This window comes from Plecotus auritus (assembly GCF_963455305.1).
Source record: "Plecotus auritus genome assembly, chromosome: 8".
Taxonomy (NCBI): Eukaryota; Metazoa; Chordata; class Mammalia; order Chiroptera; family Vespertilionidae; genus Plecotus; species Plecotus auritus.
The window spans coordinates 31,551,918-31,575,493 of record NC_137782.1 but is presented as its reverse complement, the minus strand read 5'-3'; the positions used below and the strand labels follow the sequence as shown (position 1 = coordinate 31,575,493).

The 23,576-nt window shown below is 44.6% G+C and overlaps 1 protein-coding gene across 8 annotated transcripts in view; it reads left to right on the top strand.

Annotated features, from left to right (window-relative positions):
• LDLRAD4 (low density lipoprotein receptor class A domain containing 4) overlaps positions 1-23,576 on the top strand; it is a 348,311-nt gene that overhangs the window by 113,014 nt on the left and 211,721 nt on the right. For all 8 annotated transcript variants that reach the window (XM_080684400.1, XM_080684399.1, XM_080684395.1 and 5 more), the window contains one exon: positions 22,615-23,076. In XM_080684400.1, coding sequence (XP_080540526.1) covers positions 23,037-23,076 — 40 coding nt within the window. In that variant the 5' untranslated portion in view covers positions 22,615-23,036. The remainder of the gene's footprint in view (positions 1-22,614; positions 23,077-23,576) is intronic.

Here is a 23,576-nt window from a genome sequence, read left to right as displayed (position 1 = left end):
CATAGCAGGGTCACGGCGTGCCGGGCATGCCTGTTCTGATTCCTGTCAGCAAGGGGCTTTGACATAGTTGGCAGGTCTTGACTGGTGGCTTAATGGGCAAGAGGAGCATAGACTTGTGATTGTTATCCACAGAGGTGGGTGAATGAGCGAAGACGTGTTTGGAATACAATGCGAGCAGAGGTGGAAGAGAAGCGAGGCCATCTCTGGGGTTTGTTACAGTTACTTTGCCTTGCACACCAACATTTCTCGTAAGACTGGTTGTGTGTTTTGCCAGCTTATGTAGGAATGTCAGGCAGCAGCTCTTGTCTGATTTCCTCACAGCTTGTACTCAACATTTCTTGGTTTGTCAGCATGTGAGTCACAATTTTACTTTTATACCGTTGTGTCAGTTTAGTGTTCCAGTGACCTTCTCATTCGAAGTCTTTTGCAGTCCAAATAGACCTTACACATGGAGCTTTGGAATATGCCAACGTCTGTAAGTAGAGGAAACGGATGCATAGAGGAGATCAAGGTATGATTTTGAGCAGCTAATTAGGAATACCATAGAGCCAACCTAGTGTGGCTGTCTGCCTCTGGAACCACTGCCCGGGCTGGCTATATTTGGCTCTCAGTCAGCTTGCTTCAGATATGCATCCAGACATTTCCGGCTGGAACTTAGTAGAAATATAAACACATCTTAGAAAACAGATTGAATAAAACAATTAGAAAACTTAAAAAGGTGAAAGTAGCAGAAAACAGCTTGATAGAAATAACATTTTAGAAGCCAATTTAATAGAAGTGGAAAGGGGAGTGCAAAGATGATAAACATCATACATTTATTATCGAAGGAGATTTAGTATATATTTGTCTTAAGGGCTGAAAAATTCCTTCTGACTCCCATTATGAAAATTACATGAGAAGTTGGTGGATCACTGGATGTAAATTTGTTGGATACTTTTATTTATGTCTTCAGAGAAGAGCTTAATTGGAACAATGCTTTTTTTCTCTCCTTTGCTTGAAATATGAAAGCCTGACTCATCTTTTGGGAAAATGCGTATTTCTAACCAGGTCTGTGTGTCATAGTGATCAGGATAAAATGCCACCTGGCAGAAAGACCTGGAGTAAGGAGAATGGGAGTGGGGCGGGTGGTTGGTCAGACTGCAGGTTACTTCTCTTAGTGAAAGTCTTTCGGACAGCACCGGAAAAAAATGATAATAGAAATTAAAATGCAGATTTCTCAAGTGTTCCTATGTGGCTTAAGGATCCCAGCACCTAAAAGAGGTTTGTCTAAACAGAACAAAATCTGTTATGCATCATATCAGAGGAGTCTAGGAGTCAGTTCTGAGGACAGTTTTGCATTTTTAACTTCGAGTTAGTGTTGTCATATAACCTTGGCTTTAGGAAGTATGTTTGACAGCTGGCAGTGATAATAGTAATTCTCATTTCCATGGTAAAACATATAGTCAGGAGTAGTATTGTAATAAAAATAAATATTAGTTGTGTTCTCATAGATACCTCATGTCTTTATAATTAAAATTTAGTCTCATTTTTAAAAATATGAAACATTTTAATTGCCAAATTAATGCACTGGAGCACTCTTTTAAGTGAAATCATAGTACAACTTGCCACTACTTTTTGTGGTGCTTGTTGGTTTTAAAAGTCTCTAAATAATTTCATGTACTGCGCATATTCTTTACTGCTGTCTCTACTAGACTTGATCTTGTTAAAAGCAAGGAATGAAGGTAAGTTTTACTCTGAATTTTAGAAGAGTGTCCTCAAATATACTAAGGTCATATAAATGTTCTGTTCCAAAGAATAAGCAACATAGCATGAATTTTAATATATGTTAAATGAAAACATTATAATAGGCTCTGTAATATGATACTATTAATCACACACATATATACACACATACACACATGTATGTATATATATGCATATATATATGAAGGATACATGTCAAGATATTAGCACTGACCTGAAGGATACATGTCAAGATATTAGCACTGATTAGCTTTGGTGATAGGATTATAAGTATTCTTAAATTTACTTATCTTTCCATTCTTTTCCACAGTGAACATTATTGCTTTTTTTTTTTAAAAAAAAGTTCTTTAATGACAGGTATTATTTGATTTTTTTGTTTGTTTACAGGCACATGTTATTTAAGTAGCAAGTCATTTTAAAATCCTCAATAAAGGCACTTTGTTCTCTGCTTCCTGCCTACCTTAAACTGATGTTGCTTTGAATAGTACTACCTATGCAGGAGTCTCTCACGAATTTCTCATTGAGGAAAGGAAGAAAGGAAGCAAGGAAGCAAGCAACCCAGCAGGCAGGCGGTATTCAACTGCGCATTTGATAGAGTGCCAGCTGTGTGTGTGAAGTGTGTGAGGTGCTCTGAGGGAGTGGATGCGAGGAACATAGGACAGTGTCCTTGTCTGTAAGCAGCTTCCAGTCAGTTTGGGGAGACGAGGCACACACTCAGAGCAGCTAGTGACTGGCACAGTATGCTGTGTGCTGTGAACTGTACAGTACGAGTTAGAACAATCGTGGTGCGATGCAGACAGTGGATGCAAAGGACATAGGAAGGGAAGATGGATGTCGATAGGAATCGGTAGGGAAACACTTTGCTGTTGTTCTGTTTGTGCTTTCCTCTGGAAGAACAGGTGTTCGTTCTTGGAAAGGTCTATTGGTGCTCCCGGGTCAGTCTATTGCTTTTCACCTTGAGTGTTGGCTCTATGAGTTACTCACATAGAAAGCTCTGTTAACTTAAACCTCTTGCAGGTTCATGGAAACCTTTGTTCCTCTCACATGTCTTCATTAATGCCACCTGAGAATGGACCTTGACGGTGGGAGACCGATAATTCTAGCACCAAGTCAAGCTGCTTTTAATTCTATAGTCACTGTTGCAGAAATGGTAATTGATAATACTTGTAGGGCTTTGTAGAGAATGGTGAACTTTGTTATAAAGAACCTTTTTTGGTTAATCCTCACTGGAAGATATTTTTCCCATTGATTTTAGAGAGAGGAAAGAGAGAGAAACATCAGTGTGTGAGAGCAACATTAATTGGTTGCTTCCCACATGGGCCCCAACCCGGACAGGGAGCCTGCAGCCCAGGTATGTGCCCTTGACTGAAATTGAACCCAGGACCATTCGGTTCTTAGACCTACGCTCTAACCACCTAGAAACACCAGCCATAAGAAAAAAATCAACATTGTCTGTCAGGTATGCACACAAATCCCCTCCATTGACAGTTTCCTTTTCTGACAGCACCCAGTTTGTATCTAGACATAAGGAATTGTCACAAGACAACTGATTTGAACCTGAAATATACTTCCTGTAGAAGCCCATTAGACCGAAGTAATTTTGTTTAAAGTACTGTCTGTCTCAAAGTCACAGAGGTTCCCTAGCTGGCTTTCATTATCTTTTTTGACCATAAGGATGTACCGATTATTTGAAATTCAGAGTAAATATCTGTTCGCAGTAAGTTATGTGTGTATCTTGGAGTCAGTGCATGCTTTGTAAGAGGCCCTGGTGACCTTTCAGTGGGAGGAGAGGACAGAGCATTGTTTCTTTCTCACATCGCCCCCCTAAGACAGTTAATGGAATGATTTCCAGGTCCTTTGGTGGAAAAATCAGGATTGTTGGATGTTCAGCTACAATTAAATGTGATTTTTGAAGATCAATATTTCTTCACCCCTGGATTGAACATTTTATAATAATAATAAATATATTACAGAGACCAGGGCTTGTAATATATTTATTTGATACATGAGGAAAAAATTCTTCTGAGTAAAAATGAGGGTTGTTTGATCTTTAATATCTGAGTTCTATCTTTAGTCTAATTTCTCTCAAATAAAAAAACACACACCTTCATAGTGCCTTGCTTCTAGTTGTAAGAATACTTGAGATTCAAGTTCCATTTTAAGGTATCGTTAATGAACACTGGCCTTGGCTCCTGACCCTTTGTCTGTAAACGGCTTCTGTGGGAATCTGGGTCATGGCGGATCTTTATGACTGGTATTCGGGAGAACCATTCATCCTTTCAGGGTGTATCCCTGAGATCACTGTTGAGAACAGGGCTCTGAGCCAGATTCAACAAGGGTTAACCCATACACAGTTACTATTACTGTAAAATCGTTCAGAGGTGGAGGGCATTTCTTGGCCATCTGATGCAGTCCTATGGGATGGTCAGTTCCCTCTTCAGTACCCTCAACATGTGGTTATTCTGCCCTGCTCCAACAACTGCAGTGATGGGGAGCCCACTGCTTCATGAGGCAGCCCATTTCTGTTTTGCATGGTTCTTCATTACTAAAACTCATTTCCTGCCAATGAGAGGAAGCCATATTTTTCACTCAGTGGTTGTCATTCTGAGCTATGTGGAGCCATTCCATTTGCTGTCTGCAGGAAAGCCCTTTGGAGATGTGAAGGAAGGTGTTATAACCCACTCAGGCCCCACCAAATCACAGCCTGTGAAGGTGGAGCTTGGAATCTTAGTTTTAAGTAAAATCCCCACATGCTTTTCATTGAGAACCATTGCGTGGCGGGGGAGACCAGTGCGTGGACTATGGCAACCTGAGAGGGCAGTATATCAGGTGGTGCTGACAGTGGGGGGATATAGTGCAGAGGAGGGCACATGGAGTTTAAGAAAGACTTCCCGGACACATAGGGACTAGCAGGCAGGGAAGGAGTGAGAGGGGTCTCAGACCTGTGTAGGTCATTCCTTGTGACAGGAAGGGGTCTGGTGGGTTAGGGGCAGCAGCAGGCCTGGTTGTCGCTGATTACAGGGATCTGGGTGGAGGGCAGGCCGATAGTCTGGAAAGATCAGACTGTAGAGGGCTCAGTCAGTCACACGCAGGAATTACATATTACATCACAGGCGTTGTGGACCACAGTCAGTTTCCACCCAGGAAAGCCCTGAACAGAAGAGTGTTCTGAAAATGTAGCTGTGATAAGTGAACAGAGTGGACTGCAGTGTGAATAGAGTGGACTGAAGAGGGCCGATGGGCATGTAGTGGCTGGGAGTGCAGGTAAGGAACATGGAGGGTCTGGGATGACTGCATCTTCTCGTTTGAGTCTGAGAGTGTAAAGGGTAAAGGAACAGGTTTGGGAGGAACAATTTGTTTTTTGACATCTTAACATTGGGTATATTTCAGTATATGCAAGTGGGACTGTCCAGGAAGTGGATTTGGAGCTCAGGAAAAGTTAATACATAGCTGGTTGTGAAGGTGAGCCTCTAGAAGGAAAAGATGAGAAGCCTGATAATGGGACTTTGGAGACACCAACACTTAGGGGATGAGCCGAGGAGGAAGAAGCAACAAAGGAAAAGAAGAAAAACAGACACACAGGAGGGGACTTGGAAAGAGCGAGGGCCTTGAGGGCAGGCGCGGCAGCAGGATGGGAAGGTGCGTCCAGCTGTCTGGCCATGTGAGGTGTGCTGCCCCGGCCTGGACAACCTTTAGTAGTGGCTAATTTCTGTTTAAGGAACTGCAGGTACTAATAGTCCAGCCTATACCAGAACTGAACTTGAACCATCAGATATAAATGGCACAAATATTAAAGACCTAGATGTAAAGCAGTTGTTCCTCATAAAGCAACTCTGATTGTATCCATCGGTTGTCCATCTGTCCAGGAAGATGGAGCTTACTGGGTGCCAAGTGGTTTTCTAGGTGCTTCCAGGGCACTTACCTGAGTCGCTTCATTTACATTATTTCTCTAGGCACTTCCTCGTAGGTGTTGTGGGACCAGGTTTTTTAGGAATACCTTACATTTTAGAAGGCGCTGCTCGCCAACGGCCTGTTTGTAGAAACTACTGATAAGCAGTTTAATTGGTGCTAGTCACCAATTTCTTGTTTCTTACATTTTGGGGTGGAAAGGAGCCTGAAGGGCTTCTAGCTCCATCTCTCCCTTTCCCTGTGAGGAAACTGGAGACTCGAGAAGTTGGATTGGTTGTCCAAGATCATGGGGAGGGTAGCAGGAGCCAGCTTCAGTGGACTGAGCTGTCCTTGCTCCTAACCAGCCAAGCATCATCTCCCTCTCACCTGCCCCTTTTAAACCCGAATAGGTTCATCCAGCAAAGTGCTAGGATTTGTTTTTATGGTTCTTTTTTGCCCTTTTTATGTTTTCACCCTTTCTGAACTCTTTTTGTTGGGAGAGGAGAACAAACTGCTTGGCGTTCTTTGTTTTGTTGTGATTCTGGTTTATTATTTGTTGTCATTGGTGCTGGTCTGGCTACACAGCTTCTGGTAGCCGTGATCCCATGGAGCTCATCCTTAGGGCTGGAGGCCCGCAGGCGGGGGAAGGGGCACGCGATCTCTTGTGGTGGGAGGTCCCGAGGGTGCTGTTGCTCAGGCCCTGCTTCTGTGGAGAAGCCAAGTTGGTGTAGTCCAAAGAGGCTCTTTCCAGTGGGAAGAGCTCTTGTAAGTCGGACTGTGTTGCAGTCTAACCTTGCAGCCTTCAGCAAAGCCGTTTGCCTTTCTGACTCCAGTCTTTCTTCTCTATTAAGGAGAAAGGGGCAAAGCTACTTGACTGGGGCAAAGAGACCAGCCTCATAATAGATGTGAATAAATAATGAATTATAAAGAAATATATATCCATTTCAATGACTACTTTTAAATTCCCATCAGAATTGAAAAATGACCCCAGGTTCTTCTTTAAGATGAAATATTTGACAGCTTGAGGTTCTGTGATTCGGGGAGCCCAAGGAGGGCGGTGTCTGGGGGTGGACAGCAGAGCTCGTCCCCAGGGAGGCAGGACTAGAAAGGGTTAGAGCCTCTCCTGAGCACAGCAGGATGAGAGCCCTTCCCAGTGTGCCCCCTGCTCAGGAACCAGAGAGGCACTTAGACAGCTAATGTGGCAGGAAGCCAGGTGTGCCACGGCACAGGTGGGGCTTGGGAGGAGCATTAAGGTCCAGGTTCGGGGCTGGCTAGAGGCTCTGAGATGCCCTTAGTCCTGCTGATCATGCTGCTGGTGGTGTGTGAAAGATGTAGGTAGCCATGTACTATCCTTAACAAACTCCTCTTTCTTTTTACCTGGATTACTCTGATTTGTGAAAGCTGGGGGTAGGGTAGGGTGGAGGGGGTAATATGATTTCCTAAGTGCTCTGAATCTCTGAGGGCAAACCTGCTACCCCAGTGAGCATTGTTTCCAGGCTCTAACAAGTTTGCACATTGGATTGGAAACACTAATGAGTTTTTACTTGTGCCAGGGGCTTGTCAGTACCGCCTACTGGGGAAGCTCCCATTTCTTCTTGTCCCCTTGGATGGGGAAGTACTATCCCCTTTGTCCATACGAAAACACAGGCAGGGTTTCTCCTGTGGGTGTGGATGGGGCCAGAAGGGTGGGCTTGCCCCATCATGGGCTGAGATGAGATTTACTCTCTTGTTTGAAAGTTCTCCAATTTCGGAGGCAAGGACCAGGAGCCAGGCTCTCTTGTCCTCTAATCCCTCTGAACGCCTTCAAAAACAGGCCCACCTCACCTTCTTGCCAGTGGCCCATGCAGGTGAGTAAACAGCATTGCTGAGCAGGTAATGAGTCTCTGTTACCCTGGGAACATGGCATGAGCCGGCTCAGGATGGCAGATAAAGCTGTTGGGTGCATAATGATTGGGTGGAGTCATATTGCATGGTCACCAGGAGCTTACCAGACGCACATTTTGTTTGCCTGTTTTTACAGTGCTTACCTTCTCAGGTTCTTATCTCTGAGCTATCTGTCCACTGTAGGATATGTCTGTTCTCTTTTCCGCTCACACTGCTGGTTAGTGTTATGACTTTCTGACCAGGTGAGATGAAGGGTCGGTGGAGAAAGAGGAAGATGTTACAGGCCATAATTCTTTTCGCTGGAGGAAGCTCAGCCAGTGTGAACATGTCCATCACACACTTGGCCTTTGTAGATAGACCTGTGGATTGATCTCCTGCCACAGTTGCATTGGGGTTAATATAAAAGATGGGGGCCTGGCTGGCATGGCTCAGTGTTTGAGCGTTGACCTATGAACCAGGAGGTCACAGTTTGATTCCAGGTTGGGGCACATGCCCGGGTTGTGGGCTCCATCCCTGTGTGGGGCATGCAGGAGGCAGCCAATCGATGATTCTCTCTCATCATTGATGTTTCTATCTCTCTATCCCTCTCCCTTCCTCTCAGAAATCATATATGTATATACGTATAAAGATGGGTTGTTTTGTTCTTTTTTCTGTTTAGCCATATTTTTACCCACCTTTTTAAAGGAAAGGAGGATTTTGTTTGTCAGCAGCATCTTTTGCTGAACACTAAACTAAATTCCGAGGGAAAATGCAAATAAAAAAGTCTCCCCCTTGGGAGTATTAGAATCCAGTGAAGGAGACAAGATAAATGTAAGAAAAATACAAACAGCATACAACAACCAATTATTGTATGTTAATTAGTAGCAGCTGTGTAGAGCTGGTATATTGCTGGAAAATACTAGAACATTTTAGGTATTGATAATCCAGAGTTTCCTCAGGGATGACTGAAGAATCGATATGAGACAGATTCTGCAGCTTTCCCCGCTCCCTTTCCTGAAACTGTGGAGAGGAAGTTCAGTAAGACATTCCACCCCAAATAAGCTGTTTATAGTCTAGTCCAGTGGTTGGTAAATTATGACTCATAGGCCATATCCTAGTTAGCACTGGTTTGTATAAAGTTTTGTTGGAACACATCACTCTCATTCATTTATATGCTGCTCCTGGTGGTGGTTTACATGCTGTAATGACAGAATCGAGGAGTAGGGACAGGGTGTTCATACCCTGAAGAGCCGTTTACCATCTGGCCTGTTGCAGAAAGTTTGCAGACCCTGCTCCAGTTGCTTCTTCATATAAACACAGAGTAAATGCACGCACACAAATACCCACAACTGGTTCCCTAGCCGGGGTCTCACACACTAACAGATTTCAGTGGAGCTGGGTGTAAGCACATCTCGGCATTTGTTCCCAATTATTTTTATCTTTTTTAATGGAGCACTTAATAGCTCACAACCCTTTGCATCCTTTACTACAGCAGTTCAGTCTGGCACTTGTATGCATGATTGTTATCTTTTAAGCAAATGCAGAAATCCCTTATTTCGACTTCATTTTGTCATCACAGCAATTTTACCACTCTTGGCTTCATGTGCTTTGGGAACCTAAAAAAGCAACTGAGTCTCAAAACTAGCTCATTTTTAAAAAAGTTTGTGTGTGACATTATACATGCATGTGTAAATAAATATTACATGTGTTTTTGCCTCATTGGAGTGAAGATGTGTGTCATAGACTGTACCCATGAAGTTTTCTTTGGCTGCCTGCAGCGACAGGACTGGGCAAAATGCTGAGCTCGCTTTGTTCTTGTGCACTGACCAATCAAAGAATTGATTTCCCTAGCCCCCTTTTACATTTTTCCAATTAGAAGATTATTTCTTACCTTGAATTCTTTGGTCATATTTTAATTTTCAAAGATTAATATATGTTACTCTTTTCCAAAAAGGTACAAAATGTATTTAATGAGAAACAGAAATGCCTCCCTTTTTTATATATAAGCAAAATGGAGATTTCTTAAAGCAGAAAATCAGTGACTTGCCTTTGAATAACACACTGGCATTTTATGTAGTTTAAAATTGTTTTGTGGTTCAGTATAGAAATAAACATTACTTTTTTATTACTTTGCATACTTTTAGCTGAAATGTGGATACCCATTTTTACTCTGTACATTTTCTTTTAGACTAGAGATTTTAAGGCGAGCTGAGAAATTTCCTTATAATAATTGTAGAGTTTTTAAAAATTCTGATTTCTTTTAAAATGACATATGGCCCAGCTGGCATGGCTCAGTGGTTGAGGGTCAACCTATGAACCAGGAGGTCACGGTTTGGTTTCCGGTCAGGGCATATGCCGGGGCTGCGGCCTCAACCCCCAGTGTGGGGTGTGCAGGAGGCATCCGATCAATGATTCGCTCTCATCGTTGATGTTTTTATCTCTCTCTCCCTCTCCTTTTCTCTCAGAAATCAATACACATATATTTTTAAAAAATGACATGTGGACAGCTCCATTCTTTTTTGATAACACATCTATGGTTATAAATATTCTAAATATTTCACACATTTTCCACATATAATCCTCAACTATGCAGAATTTGCTTTTACTTTTCTTAGAGAAACCAGATTTGGCGGAGACAATCATGTTTCATTCCCCTGATGATCATACATAATTTTTGACTATTTTGTTACCTTCTTATCCATGCAGATGGTCTCTGGAGGCAGAGTAAACAGGTAGAGGGAGGGTAATTCAAAGCATGATTATTCAGCCCCTACTGTCAGAGGTGTCTGACTTAAAGGCCTGGCCTGGGTGTGGACTGATGGCTGAAGGTGGGAGTAAATTGCTACTGTGGGAATGGTTGTATCCATCTTTGATCTGTGGAAAAGGTTCATTGGAGTCTATATACTCGCCACTCAGATGTGGTTCAAGGACCCAGAGCATCAGCATCCCCTGGGAGCTGGGTTAGAAATGCAGAATCTCAGGCCCTGTTCCAGACCAGCTGAACTGGAATCTGCACTTCACTAGCTAGGGTCCCCACAGGATCCACGAGCCGTAAACTTTGGGAAACGCTGGTCTAGGGCATTGGTTTTCCAGAATGACCAAGCGACAGAATCACGTTTGGAGCTAATTAAAAAGTACAGAATCCTGGTCACAGCCCCCTGATATGTGGACTCACTAGGTCTGTGATCATCCTGATGCCCAGCCCGATATGGGAACCCTGGTTTGAGAGGGATCTCCTCTGGCTGGTAAAGGGATATTTGCGAAGGTGAAATCACCTGCTGAGTGTGTGTCTGGAGGTCCACAGCTGGCTTTAGCCCCACAGCCTGGCCTGCTGTGAGCTTCCCTTTCTCGGAAACTCCATCCAAGAGTGGACTTGTCATTCCTGACGAGCCCATGGAGGTCTGCAGGCCACTGGACCAGCGTGCCAGCACTGTCTGCGTCTCCAGCTGAGGGGGATGCAGACTTGCAGCCAGTCTAGCTACCCAGCCTCCATTCCCTTCTCTTCCAGTTCCCATGGAAACAGATTGCAGGAAAACTGGGCATGGTGCTATCTTTACCCTGTTTTTGGCGATCTGAGGTCTGTTTCCATGGGAACCAGAAGGGAAAGGGAATGGTAGTAGAGTACCTAGACTGCTTTTAAAATTCAATGTCAGCATTCGTCCTCACTATAAACTCCTTTAGCCCAAGTTTATCTCTAGGCCAGGGGCCAGTGTGGCTGTGAATGTGGCTGTGACTCATCTGTAGAAGGAGGTGGGTGGAGAAGGAGAGAAATGGAGCTCTTAAAATATTCTGGGAAATGCCAATTATTTTCTTTTCTTCCAGGAAGCCATTTTTAGGTGTTGGTATAAGTTATTTAAATGTCATATTTAGCTATTATTTCTTGCATGGTTTTATTGAATATAATAACATGTTTTTATTCAAAGGAAGTGAAGAGAGAAGTTATTTCAATAGGAGTGATTTCTCTGATGTGGGGAATCCCTACAATTAGTGGGTGTGCAGTAAATATTGACTGTCTCTGTGTGTTGTGTGGGGACAAGGGCCTAGAGGAGTGAAAGAGGGGCTCACTTAGCAGGGCAGGGTGGATGCTCTCGTTAGATGGGCAAGTTTTGGCCTCTGGTAAGGAAAAAGTGAAACACAGCTGATGTTGACCTACTTAAGTAATTATTTGAAGATGAAAATATTTAATTCTAATCTAATAAGGCCTTAGATTTTAACTCTCTTTAAAAATATATTTTTATTGATTTCAGAAAGGAAGGGAAGGGAAAGAGAGAAACATTAATGATGAGAGAGAATCATGATCGGCTGCTTCCTGCATGCCCCTCACTGGGGATGGAGCCCAAACCTGGGCATGTGCCCTGAACTGTCACCTCCTGGCTCAACTACTGAGCCATGCCAGCCAGAGTGGAGTTCACTGGGTCCTATTGAGATGCTGTATTTTTCCTTTCCTCCCCCTACCCTCTTCCCCTCCTTTCTTAGAGACTGTTGAAAGACCACATCTTCCTCACGTCTCCCAGGGGTCTGGCAACCATGTCATCCCTGCCCTTCTTTTCTGCTCCTCATGACTACCTTTCCATTTATGGAGGGCCTGTTAATATGCTGCCGCTATGTACATTTCCTTCATTTAGTCGTCACCACTGTCTTAGAATTATATTAATGCCTCATTTGACAGATGAAGAGGCCGAGGCTCAGAGAGGTTGTGTAATCTGGCTGAGCAGGGTGTGGGGCTGCTCAGCAGAATTGCCAGCCCTGTTTGATCCCAGAGCCGTGCTGGCTCCTCTGAGCACAGCTCTGCATGGACTGAGCTTCTGTGTCAGCACCAAGGGGATGGCAGAGTCCCTGGCTACAATAGTTTGTCACCTAATGGGAGCTGCTCTGTCATGTTCTCCAACCAGCCCACCCAAATACACAGGCAGCTCCTTGCTCTTTGACTTTGGTCTTGTGTATTTATATATGGGTATTTTCCTATTTCAAATGTATTTGTTAATATATTTATTTTTAGGTGAAAATGGGCAAAATTACCCAGCCAGCCAGCTTGGCTCAGTGGTTAAGCATCAACCTGTGAACCTGGAGGTCACGGTTCAATTCTTGGTCAGGGCACATGACTGGGTTGTGGGCTCGATCCCCAATTTGGGGCATGCAGGAGGCAGCCAATCAATGATTTGCTCTCATCATTGATGTTTCTATCTCTCTCTCCCTCTCCATTCCTCTCTGAAATCAGTAAAAAAAAATATATTTTTAAAATGGGCAAAATCTAGTTTTGATGATTGCATGCTTCCTCTGGGGATATTTGGGGAACACTGACCTAGAGAGAGTGTTTTGCTCTCCTGCTCTTGCTGTCTGAGGGAACTGATGCACGAGACTGTGGGAGGGTGCGGAGTGGGGAGGAGTGGTTATTCACTGTGGTAAAGCCTCCTCCTGCCTTCCCTGCCCTCCCACCACCTGGGCCTTCCTCCGGGCCTCCCAGGGCCTCCATCTGAAGAAGCTTGCTGAGGGCCCACTGCTGAACCTGGTTAGAATGAGGCAATTCCTACTTGTCAGCTCCGGAGGGGAAGGGAGAAAATAAGGACTAGACTTTGAGAGGGAAAAGGAAGATGATGCTATTTTAAATGCAGAGAAAGTTGCCTGTCAGGCTGATGAGGTCTGTGGCGTACTTAGATCACGAAAGGCCTGGCAGATGCTGTGTAGTGAACTTTGGCAAGTGACGGGAACATGAACTGTGATTTCGGGGCCCACATTTGGTGGTTAAACTCTCCTCTTGCTGCCAGAGCCCTGTGGTTTCCTTTGGTGGTAGGCCAGGTGTCCTCCTGTCCAGATCTGATGGCGGACATGTAGTCAGACTCACTTAGCATCCAGGACACTGATGCTGGGTTGAGTACACTGCTTGGTTTCTGTAGCCACTGGTAAGTGCTTCTCAAGCTGAGCAAACGCAGCAAACTCACAAACATGGCTTCAGGTACTGCAGGAGACTGCTTCTGATGAACACTCTGACTTCCGGAGGGGCCAGCGCTATCTCACAGGCAGGCACGTTTCCACCACCGTCTGGGCTGCTTGGCGGGACACGCAGTACCTGTCTGTAGTGTTTTTCCCCCATGAGTAACACTCGTTTGCTTTTCTGCGTAAGAGCACACGCATAGCCTTTGTTACCAAGGCAGCGGAAATTGGTCTAATGAACTCTTTCTGCTTGGCTGGAGGCCTCCAGCACACACAGAGACAGGGTTTGTGTGGGCCCATTAGTCAATACCAGTCAGCCTTGCCCCTGATTCTCTGCCCCCTTCCACAGCTGCTTTTCAGGACAGATGCACTTGCGTGGCCCTGCCTCATCCAGCCTTCCAGGAAGACGTGAACCTCTATCAGTGTTTCCCTAATATATGTGGAGTCAGGCACTGCCCCTCCAATGGCTTGGTGTGCTGGGGCCTCTCACAGATGTAACGTTCATTATTGTGTGTAACTGTACCACCGAGGGCTCATTTATCACACTCTCGGAATGGTTGCTGCTGGCGATAGCGGCTCCGGGGGCCAACCGCAGACAGTACCACGTTGCGTTACATTTTTTCAGACATCTGCTGAAATGTTCATCTTAGATTTTTGTGATCGGATTAAATTGTTCCACCAATGCTTACTAACTGGGCTAAATGAGTTCTGTTTCCGCAGTTGGGTATGTCTCAAATGCTGTCTTTAGCTCTCATATAAGAACCGTGGCTTCTCTAAGGCAGTCATAGAATCTGTGATCTTCCTAGGACAAAGTGTGATACGTTGCTGCTGCTTCTGGTCCCCTTACTTGAGAGAACGAGCACAGTGGTTGAGTGGAAGTTTAAGTTCTTAGAGGATATGGGATGAGTCTCTCTGTATCTGTATCTGCGGACAAAGGGAACTTCCTTCTCTTTTCAGAGGTAAGCAGGGCTTCTAAGTTTTGTTGTAATGGGTGTATTTGGGCATAAGGAGTTTTTCCGCCAGGACACTAATGGCTAAACAACCGTGTGTGTGTGTGTGTGTGTGTGTGTGTGTGTGTGTGACTCACAGTTGCACCTACATTAAACTGAGCAGTGGTTCCTATTGGCCACTGGTCAGAGCTTTGCAGGCCGCAGGTGTTAGTGAGATGCCTGTCAGGCACCCTCTACATGTCACCCTCCTCCTGTGTCTGCCCCAGACAACATAGACTTTTCTGTGGAAATATCTAAGAAAAATATTATTGGAATATTTCTGGTCACCACTATCTACCTCAAACTGGAGATTGAGTTGTAAAATACTATAAAGTGGCAAGTTCTCTTTTTCCTAAAGGAATATACTTTTGCAGAAAATGAATGTAAGTAAACAAGACAAATCTACTTAATGATGATTTAGGCATTCCCTGTGAGTTTGATGTAAGAGGCACAGATGTGGAGCTGGTCTGGAGCTTTGCAAACAAGCGGCATTTAGGAAACCTGTGCTAATGCGAGCGATGAAATTATGCAGGTCATTCATTTCTGTAGGGAGCATCGGCTGTTTTCCTGTTGATCATTTTTTAGTTTTCAGAGTGCTGGTGTCTCTGTCCCAAACCCCCTGTCGAGTAGAGGAGCACTGGGGCTGGTAGGTGTCCTCTCGGTGCAGTGTCATTCCTGGGGCCTGTGAAAGCTTGAGGAGTGTATGTAAAGGGTTTAAAAAGTTAACACTTTACTAACAGAACAAACCAAAAGGAAGAGGATGGAAGAGAGGGAGACCCTGGCAAGAGGATATAGAACATTGGTTAAATTTACTTATTGCTATCTATTGTTGTTTTGCAAATTTGATATTTCAATATGAAAACATGAAAAAACAACCTGAATACCAAGAGGCTTCTTTTCCTTTTAAAGTTTCTTCTTTGTAATTTTTTTTTCTTCTACCACATTTCATACCAGATACCTCACCCACACATTTTCTAAAATTTTGCATGCTTTCCTGTGTTTCTCTCTGTTATTAATTTGACTGACATAGAATGCTTTTGAGCTTAGATTTTTATCTGTTGAGAACTTAAAAAAACAACAAGACAAATCAGCTGAGGAACTACGAGATAACTGGACATGGTCAGATAAGAACTGAGAGAGGGCGGGTGGGGTATATTCTCAAAGACGTAGCTTATCAGTTACCTACTCAGGTGAGCTGTAATCCTTGTAGCCACTATTACTTCTTTAGCATTTATTAGAGAAACATGTTTTGTATATGTTTCCTCATTAAATACATCGTAATTCTATGAAGTAAATGCCCCGTTACTTCCATTTTACAGATGATGAAACTGAGGCTCATGGTGGGGGTGTTAAGTAGCTGCCAAAATCACAGGCAGCCTAGAATGAGGTAAACGGAAGGTAGTCTGAGTCAGAGCCTGGCCTTCTGTCCTCTGGCCAGTTTGTGTGTGAGGCTCTCATTTGAGCGTGTTTTATCTCCGTAGGTGGTGGAGGGGTCGTCCCTCCCTGTGCTCCAGAGGCCCAGCTGGCACTTCCCACCCGGAGTGCCCTCCAGGGTCTGAGTGCTGTGGCCAACAACCTCCTTGTGTACTGTGTCCTTGGTGCTTTGTGCATCTGATGCGGGACAGAGGCAGTAGAGTGAAAAGGTGACCCAGCTTAAGCTCAGATACGATTCAGTGCAGTATGACGAGCATCTTCTGAGGAACTGTTGTATTCTGGTTTCCATCATCAATGCCAAGGATACAAGGATTAACAAGAAAAGGTTTTGCTGGGAAATACCTCCACAGACAGAGATGAGATAGGCACCATGGGCACAGGAGTGTGGTCTGTTTTGCTCACTGCTGTCTCCCGGCACCCAAAATAATGCCTGGCTACAGTAATGACCCCACAAATAGTTGAAATACTGAATGAGAAGATGCAGCCAGAGAGCGTAGAGAGTCCTGGTCAAGGCCCAGGTATCTGATGGGAGCCTGCCGTTAGCAGAGGCCGGGAGTAACTTGGCATAGGGAGCTGTGAGCGCAGGTATTGGCAGAGCAGGCATTGATGGGTGATGAGGGCATTGGAGTGTATTTGCAAGGAGGGCAAATTGGAGATTGAGTTGTAAAATACTATAAAATACATATAAATAGCTCATCAATCCATATTCTCTTCTACTCTCACCAAAGAACGAGATGACAGCTCCCTTTCCCCTCTGCTCACACTTGTTAGCTCCCCGCAAGACACCCTTTTTCTTTGCCTGTCATGCCCATTGCAAGCTGCCTTTATCTTGAGAAAATTGAGGTGGAGGAGAGCACCTCAGAGCCCAACTCCTGGTATGGCCAGCCCGTCCCACCGGGCTGGGAGAGTAACCATTTCTTACGCAGCTCCCTCTGCCTAGCTGGCGTCCTCAGGTGACCGTGAAATGCTCAGACGAGGTCAGGCACACTGCAGTGCACATTCTCCCGAGGACTGTGTGGCCCTGTGCCAAGCCGCTGGCTCTTCCTTGCCTTTTCTTTTGGGCATGTTGGTGTTGTGGGCATGGTCTAATTTGGGCTTGGGAAAGTGGAAATAGTGGCAGTTGGTATAGATGCATACTGTACCCCTTTCTCAGCTTCTTCCTTTGCCAACTGGCATGTATGGAAGAACTTTGAGCTTGGGCCTAGACCAGGGGTGGGCAAACTTTTTGACTCGAGGGCCACAATGGTTCTTAAACTGGACCGGAGGGCCGGAACAAAAGCATGGATGGAGTGTTTGTGTGAACTAATATAAATTCAAAGTAAACATCATTACATAAAAGGGTACGGTCTTTTTTTTTTTTATTTCAATAGTTTTATTCATTTCAAACATTTTAACAAGAAGAATGTGAACACTAATTATTATAATTTGAAACTTCAAAAAATGGAGGAATCATAGCACAATAACATACCTTATATTGAAGATGGCAAAGGCAAAATAAAATTGCCTAACAAAGGAAAGGTACAAAAGCCTTTCAAATTAAACTTAAATATAATAAAATAATTTAAAACTAAAACAAATAGAAAAGAACAAAATGTGTAAACAGTAAATTAAACATTTTCTTTAGTGCAACTTCCAAATTATGCCCGGGACGTAGATGTAGATGGCAATGTAGACTGGGTTGAAAGGTTTTTGGTCTTTAAAACATCAACTTCAGTGGGAACAGTGTTGTTGGTCTCCTTTTTAGCTAATGCTCTGATACTGTGCTCTCCAGGGGCGTGTCTCCCTACATCACCACGATAACGTGTCTACGCATTCCCAGGGTGATGTCGGGGGACGCGTCCGAGGGCATTACAAGGAGCCTCTGGAAGATTGAGAGGTTGTTCCTTCTACTGAATGGGCGGATATAAATCTGCCCACTCAGAAGAAGGAGCTGCAGCCGTGTTTCCCGACGTTGCCATGTTAACACTGCTGCTGGTGAAGGCGCGGAGGGGAGAGCAAGAGAACCCTCTGCTCTTTCGGCTCCGCGGGCCGGATGGAACAGCCGAACGGGCCGGATCCGGCCCGCGGGCCGTAGTTTGCCCACGGCTGGCCTATACTGACACCTGGATCTGGTCCCAGTTCTGCCTTCATCACTACAGTCACCTTCAGCAGGTTCTCTCTCCTCCCCGAGCCTCATTCTTCTTCTCTGCCAAATGAAAGGGTGGGACACATGCCCCTTGTTGCTTCCTTTGCTCCTAGATAGTATAAGGAGACAGATATAGACTTCATGATGCACTAGGGACAGTGATCCTATTATATTATTTTGGGGGGACATGTTCTCCAACTTGGTATGAGTAGGACCTCAGACTGTGTAGATCCTTCAGGATTTATCAAGTATCATATTTGACAAGGGGACATTTTAAAGGATGTCCTAATATAATTGCCACTTTTCCCTGTTTGTGGCATTTTAAAAGCTACAATTGTTTTATAGCCTGAACCACAGAAATTAAAAGCATCCTGAAGAATCAGTAGCACCCCAACTCAACCTCCCCCAGTTGCAGGCAGCCCATTTCTCTGACTTGCTCTCAGACTTGTGTTTATGGGCAGATTTCCAGGGCTTGTTTGTCGTGTTCTTTTCATGCACATGTGTCCTGTCTGCCTTGACCAGAGACACTGCCCCAGGGGCACGCTCAGATCCAAAGGGACCTTCGGTTCCCCTTCTCACTTTGCACATGAGGAAATGGGAGCCTGGCAGGCTGCAGGACTTGCCCAAGTCCTGTAAGTGGGCCCAGAACCCAGGAGGGATGCCCTGCCCTGTGCTCTGCCCCACTGCTGCCATGCAGGCAGGCCATGGTGAGTCTAAGGTCCTGCTGCTTTTCTGTTAGGACATCTTGACTGACTGGCACTTGCTGAGGTCTAAAACCGCCTGTTTATGAGGCAGAGAAACTCGTGGAGAAGTGTGATGTCTTTCTCCCAGGATGACACAGTCTAGCTCTGGTCGGAAATAGATCCTTGGGTTTCTTTTTCCACTTATTCTCACATCTGGTCATTGCCACTGTGAACTTAAATGAACCAGCCCATAGTTGAGATTTTTTTTATTTTTTTGGTAAGCAGTGCAGTACAAGTCCTAACACATTAATTTTCATGTTTTGAATTTTATAAAAACAGTGCCTCAATTTGTCAAGGTCAGGACTATCTTCTCTCAGTGTTCCTTTCTCCCTGGGCCTTGTCTGGCGGGCAGAGCAGGGATGGGTCCGGCAGACACAAGCACGGGGCCTCCGCTCCCAGGTCTCTATGCCTGGAGCCCTTCAGGCTGCTCCGTCTAGCTGTCACCTAGGTAACCGACATGCAGCCCGCAAAGCAGTCTGTCCACGGTGAGAGGAAATAAAAAAATGAAACGCAGTGTTTATTGTTGATGCACTACACATTTTTTGAATGTGACTAGATTTGGAAAAGGGGTTGTTTCACTTCTCTGCTGGGTGTTGGCCTCTGTGCCCAGCGTGTTGCCCGGATGTTTCCGGAATTGCATGTCTGTTTTCACAGTGTGCACTTCCACGAAACCTCGGATCTGTCGAATGCAGTGAAGTTTTCATTCCCCAGTGATTCCTAGGAGCACTGTGTTTCATAAAAGTTTTATGCACAAGTGGTAAAGCAAACATATCCCACAACTTATTTGGTTAGGTCTTGTGGGTGTTCATGTTTTTTTAAAATGTCCCTTCCTGTGGGGGTGTTTTTCCGTTTGGTGTGCTCTATTTCCTTAGTAACTGTTACTCTGTTATGGGAGGGGCTTAATGACATTTTTCAAGTGCAATATTGAATTAATTATTTCCTGGTTAGTCCTGCCCATCTTCCCAGGATAAATAGAACGCCTGTGTGTGTGTGTGTGTGTGTGTGTGTGTGTGTGTGTGTGGCGACAGGATGACGGTAGCGTGCTTGGGTAGAGGGGGGCCTCTGAATGTGTGGCTGTGGCTCAGGATTAGTCTGTGACCTTGTGTCCTGGGTAAGTTGCCTCCTTCTTTATGCTTTCTCTCCCCCCAGGCTTGATTTTCTTGATGTGGGTATTATTAGGCTTACAGGTACTTAGGGAACTACCTGAGATTCAGCACTAGCATGGGAAGAACAGTGGTTGTCGGGGCAAGACGTTCAGGGATTAGTGCCGACGCTCCTGCACACTACTTTTTGTGGCTGTTATTTAACCTCTGTGGGGCTAGAGTTTTCTCCCTGAGGGTGGAAAGAATTTCAAGCCATGGCCTCTCCGGCCCTTTCCTGGTTAGGTCGTTCTGTGAAGTGTGAGTGCAGTGGAATCACTGCTCATAAGCACTGTCTCCTCTTGACCTAGATGGGCTATAGGAGAAGCGCTTGCCAGTTCAAAGGCCGGAGTCAGCTCTGCAGAGCAGCCTCTCAGCCCAGGAAACGCTGCTTGTCAGTTCACGGCTGGGGGTGGGGGTGGGTTGTTTTATAGACGTTTGCTGAGCCCTTCTGTGTGTACCCCTCTCTTTATCCACTCATCCATTCATTCAGTAAACATGTATTTCCCGAGTGCCTGTCAGGTGTCTGACATGTCCTCGGTGCTGAGGGGAAATGGAGAGTCATCCAGTCACTGTCCTTGTCCTCGTGGTGCTTAAAGTCTAGTGGGAGGATGGGCGCTAAGCAGTCACCACCCCACATGCAGCCACAACTATGGCAAGTGCTGGTAACCGGCTCCGAATTGAGCCTGGGGACGACCTGGGAGGCATCTCTGAGGAGGGTTGTTGGAGCTGAGATGAGAAAGTGAGCTGCAGTTCCGGAGCGGAGGCACCTGAGCGTGGATGATGGGATGGGCAAGAGGATGGAAGGACACGCGGATGAGGCATGCTCTGTCAGCTTCTCTGCCTTTTCTGCTGATTCTCGGCCACCCAGACTGTTGGTCATCTGACACTTTGTTCCTGAGCATGGCCCGGTTTCTGGCCCTGTTCGGGTTGGTTGGATCCCTCACTGAATAGAACGACAACTCCAGGTTCTGGAGACCCTTGTACTATATTTCTAGAAAGTGTATCTTACTGTGTTGTTAGCGGTTAGGAAGAAAACACGGGTAGCTCTATGGTTTCATTTTAACTTGAAAATTGGATATAAGGAGACTTACAATTGTGTCCCTCCATCCTTTGTTGGGAATCGCACACATCATGCTCTAAAACTCCTGGCCAAGACCATGGCTGAGCCCTGGGGATGAACTACCTCTATTTTAGAGTAAAGTTAAGAATTGGTGAGTGTGATAATGACAGTAAAAAAAAAAAAAGCTTGTTGTTTCTTCTATTGCTACCCACATCTGCCTCAATCTTTCCTGTAGCCATTTGCAATAGTATATAGGATAGCTTGATTTCCTAAAAAGTGAGCTGTCATACCTTTCTCAACGAAACAAAATAATATAAACACCCCCCCCCCCAATAAAACAACAAAAACCTCACCACTCTCAGTTTTTCTCTGAGTTTAAAGAGAGGGAACAGATGAAGTCTAGCATTTCTGTGCATTGAAAACATCATAGAAAAGGCCAAAGAAAATTAAAGTTTCAGGCCAGGTGGGCTTTTGTTTTTATCTGGCAATGCCATTTCCTGAAATGGATAACTATGGTGCACGTGATTAGTTTACGTTAGAAGTTGGTGCAGGACTTTGGGATGCTGATACCGTATGTGTTGGTTATTTTATATGGAATATTTAAATTCAGAGAAAAAACCCATTTTCCCACATTTTCAAGGACTTCAACATCACCATTTATATAAATGGTTTTTAGTTAAAATAAAAATTTTACCTATTCATTAAACTTAAGGATTCCTACTGGGCTATACCTTATTATCTGAGATTGTTACTGCAGGTGTGTGAAGGTAATTGAATTTCTTAATATAATTAAAGTGCTTCATCAATACATAAAGTCTTCCTTATAGTTAGTCTATATTAGTGATGTTTTACTTTATTACCTTATATTTATATTTACAGCAATAAAAGGGCTTTCATAGAGGATTTCTTTCTGTTATGTGCTGTTTTCTTAAATTATTTTTCTTTTAGTTTGATGGTGAAAATGATGAATAAAGTTACATTTTCTAAAAATTAGTTATAAATTGAGTAGGATGAAGTGATGACAATGGAAAAAAAGTTTTTCCCCTCTAATACTGGAGATTCATATTTAGGATTCTGTTTTAAACGTCTGGTCCTTTGGGTTTCTGACATTCTTGTTAATGTTACTTCTTGTGTAATATAACAACCATGGACTATCTGAAAGTATTTCGTAAAATGTTATATATATATATATATATATATATATATATATCTGGAAAAGTTTGTAGATTTAATTTGCCCTTCCTTCTCACTCTTCTAAAAGAATTAATATGAGCCTTTGCTTCCCCCTTAAGAGTCATTTTTAACATTTCTCAACCCTGGTCCTTCCTAGACAGCAGTGGATATGGACCTCAGATCCCACTTTTAAGACCTTGGGAATGAGCTTGGAAAACGGGTTCTTCGGGGTGTCTGTGAACTATGATAACCTCGGGAAGGACATTGTAAGCTGGTATGGCCCCTGTGGCCATCCTTGGAGAGGCTTGGAGCAGTGAGCCCTGTTTTAGTCTTGCCCTCCACCCTTTCATGTCACTCAGGACAAGGTTTGCAGTTGCCTTTTCCCAGAGCTCTCCCGTGCCTTCCCTGTGGTTCTGAGCACGACTCTGGGTGGCTTTTTATGTTTTGGCCTCTGTGGTGGGTCTAGTAAACTTAATGCTCTTACAGATCCTCAGAAAAGTGACCTATTTCTTTTTAATTTCAGAAAGAGGAGAGAGGCAAAGCACAGAGAGCAGCAGATCAGACCACACCGAACTCCACTGGAGCGTCTGAGCCGTGGAGGATGCTGGCTGCTGAGCTGCAGAGGAGGCCCCCGCTCTGAGGGGTAGAGCAGGTCTCACCGACACAGCTTCCGTCCCTCCTGGGCTCACCATGGCCTGCACTCTCTGGCTGGACGGCTGACGTGACTGTGCCCCAAGTGTGCGCGTGCTGGACTGGGTGCTGTCCCAGGTACCGCCTGCTCTCTGGGAGCAGGGCAGGTGGGCATCAGATGCTACCCAAAGCTGGACCGGGCAAAGCAATGGACTCCGACAAGCTAAGATGGAAGTGACCTGAGGCCTCGCCCAGGCGGTTTCCTCTTGCCAGGACAGCTCAATAGTCGGAGCACAAGCTTGTCTGGGGAGCAGTATGCAGGAAGCTGGTTTTCAGGCCACAAATGCTTTCACAGGTGAGAATTCTCCACATTTAAATGAAAATGCTATTTCAATTCTTCGTTGATAGGCAATGCAATACCAAACAACTGTACAAAATGAATGTACATTTGCTTTGATGACCTAAAGGCCATACAGAATCAAGGGGCTCAGGCTGCTAAGGTGACTGATTTTGACAAAATAATAGCATGTTTTCCTTCTCTCTAAATAGGAATTTAGAAAAAGCATTTGACATTTTATGAGTCTGCTCTTGTTGAGTAATAGAGCACACACACTACCTTGAAAGTCACATTTCTCTAAAGGACATCTGTCTGTTGCAGAGGAATGTATAAGGGACCTGGTTTCTTTACAGAACTGGGAAGACTCTTTGAGTGAATGAAGTTATTGCTGATGAGTAACGTCTTCCTCCCCATCCTTAGTTATCTTCCTCAGATTTATTTGTATGCAGATGGTGGTGGGGTGGCAACCCTGCTGAACTAACCTTGTAGCGAGATCTCTCAGCATCTGCCGCTGTAAG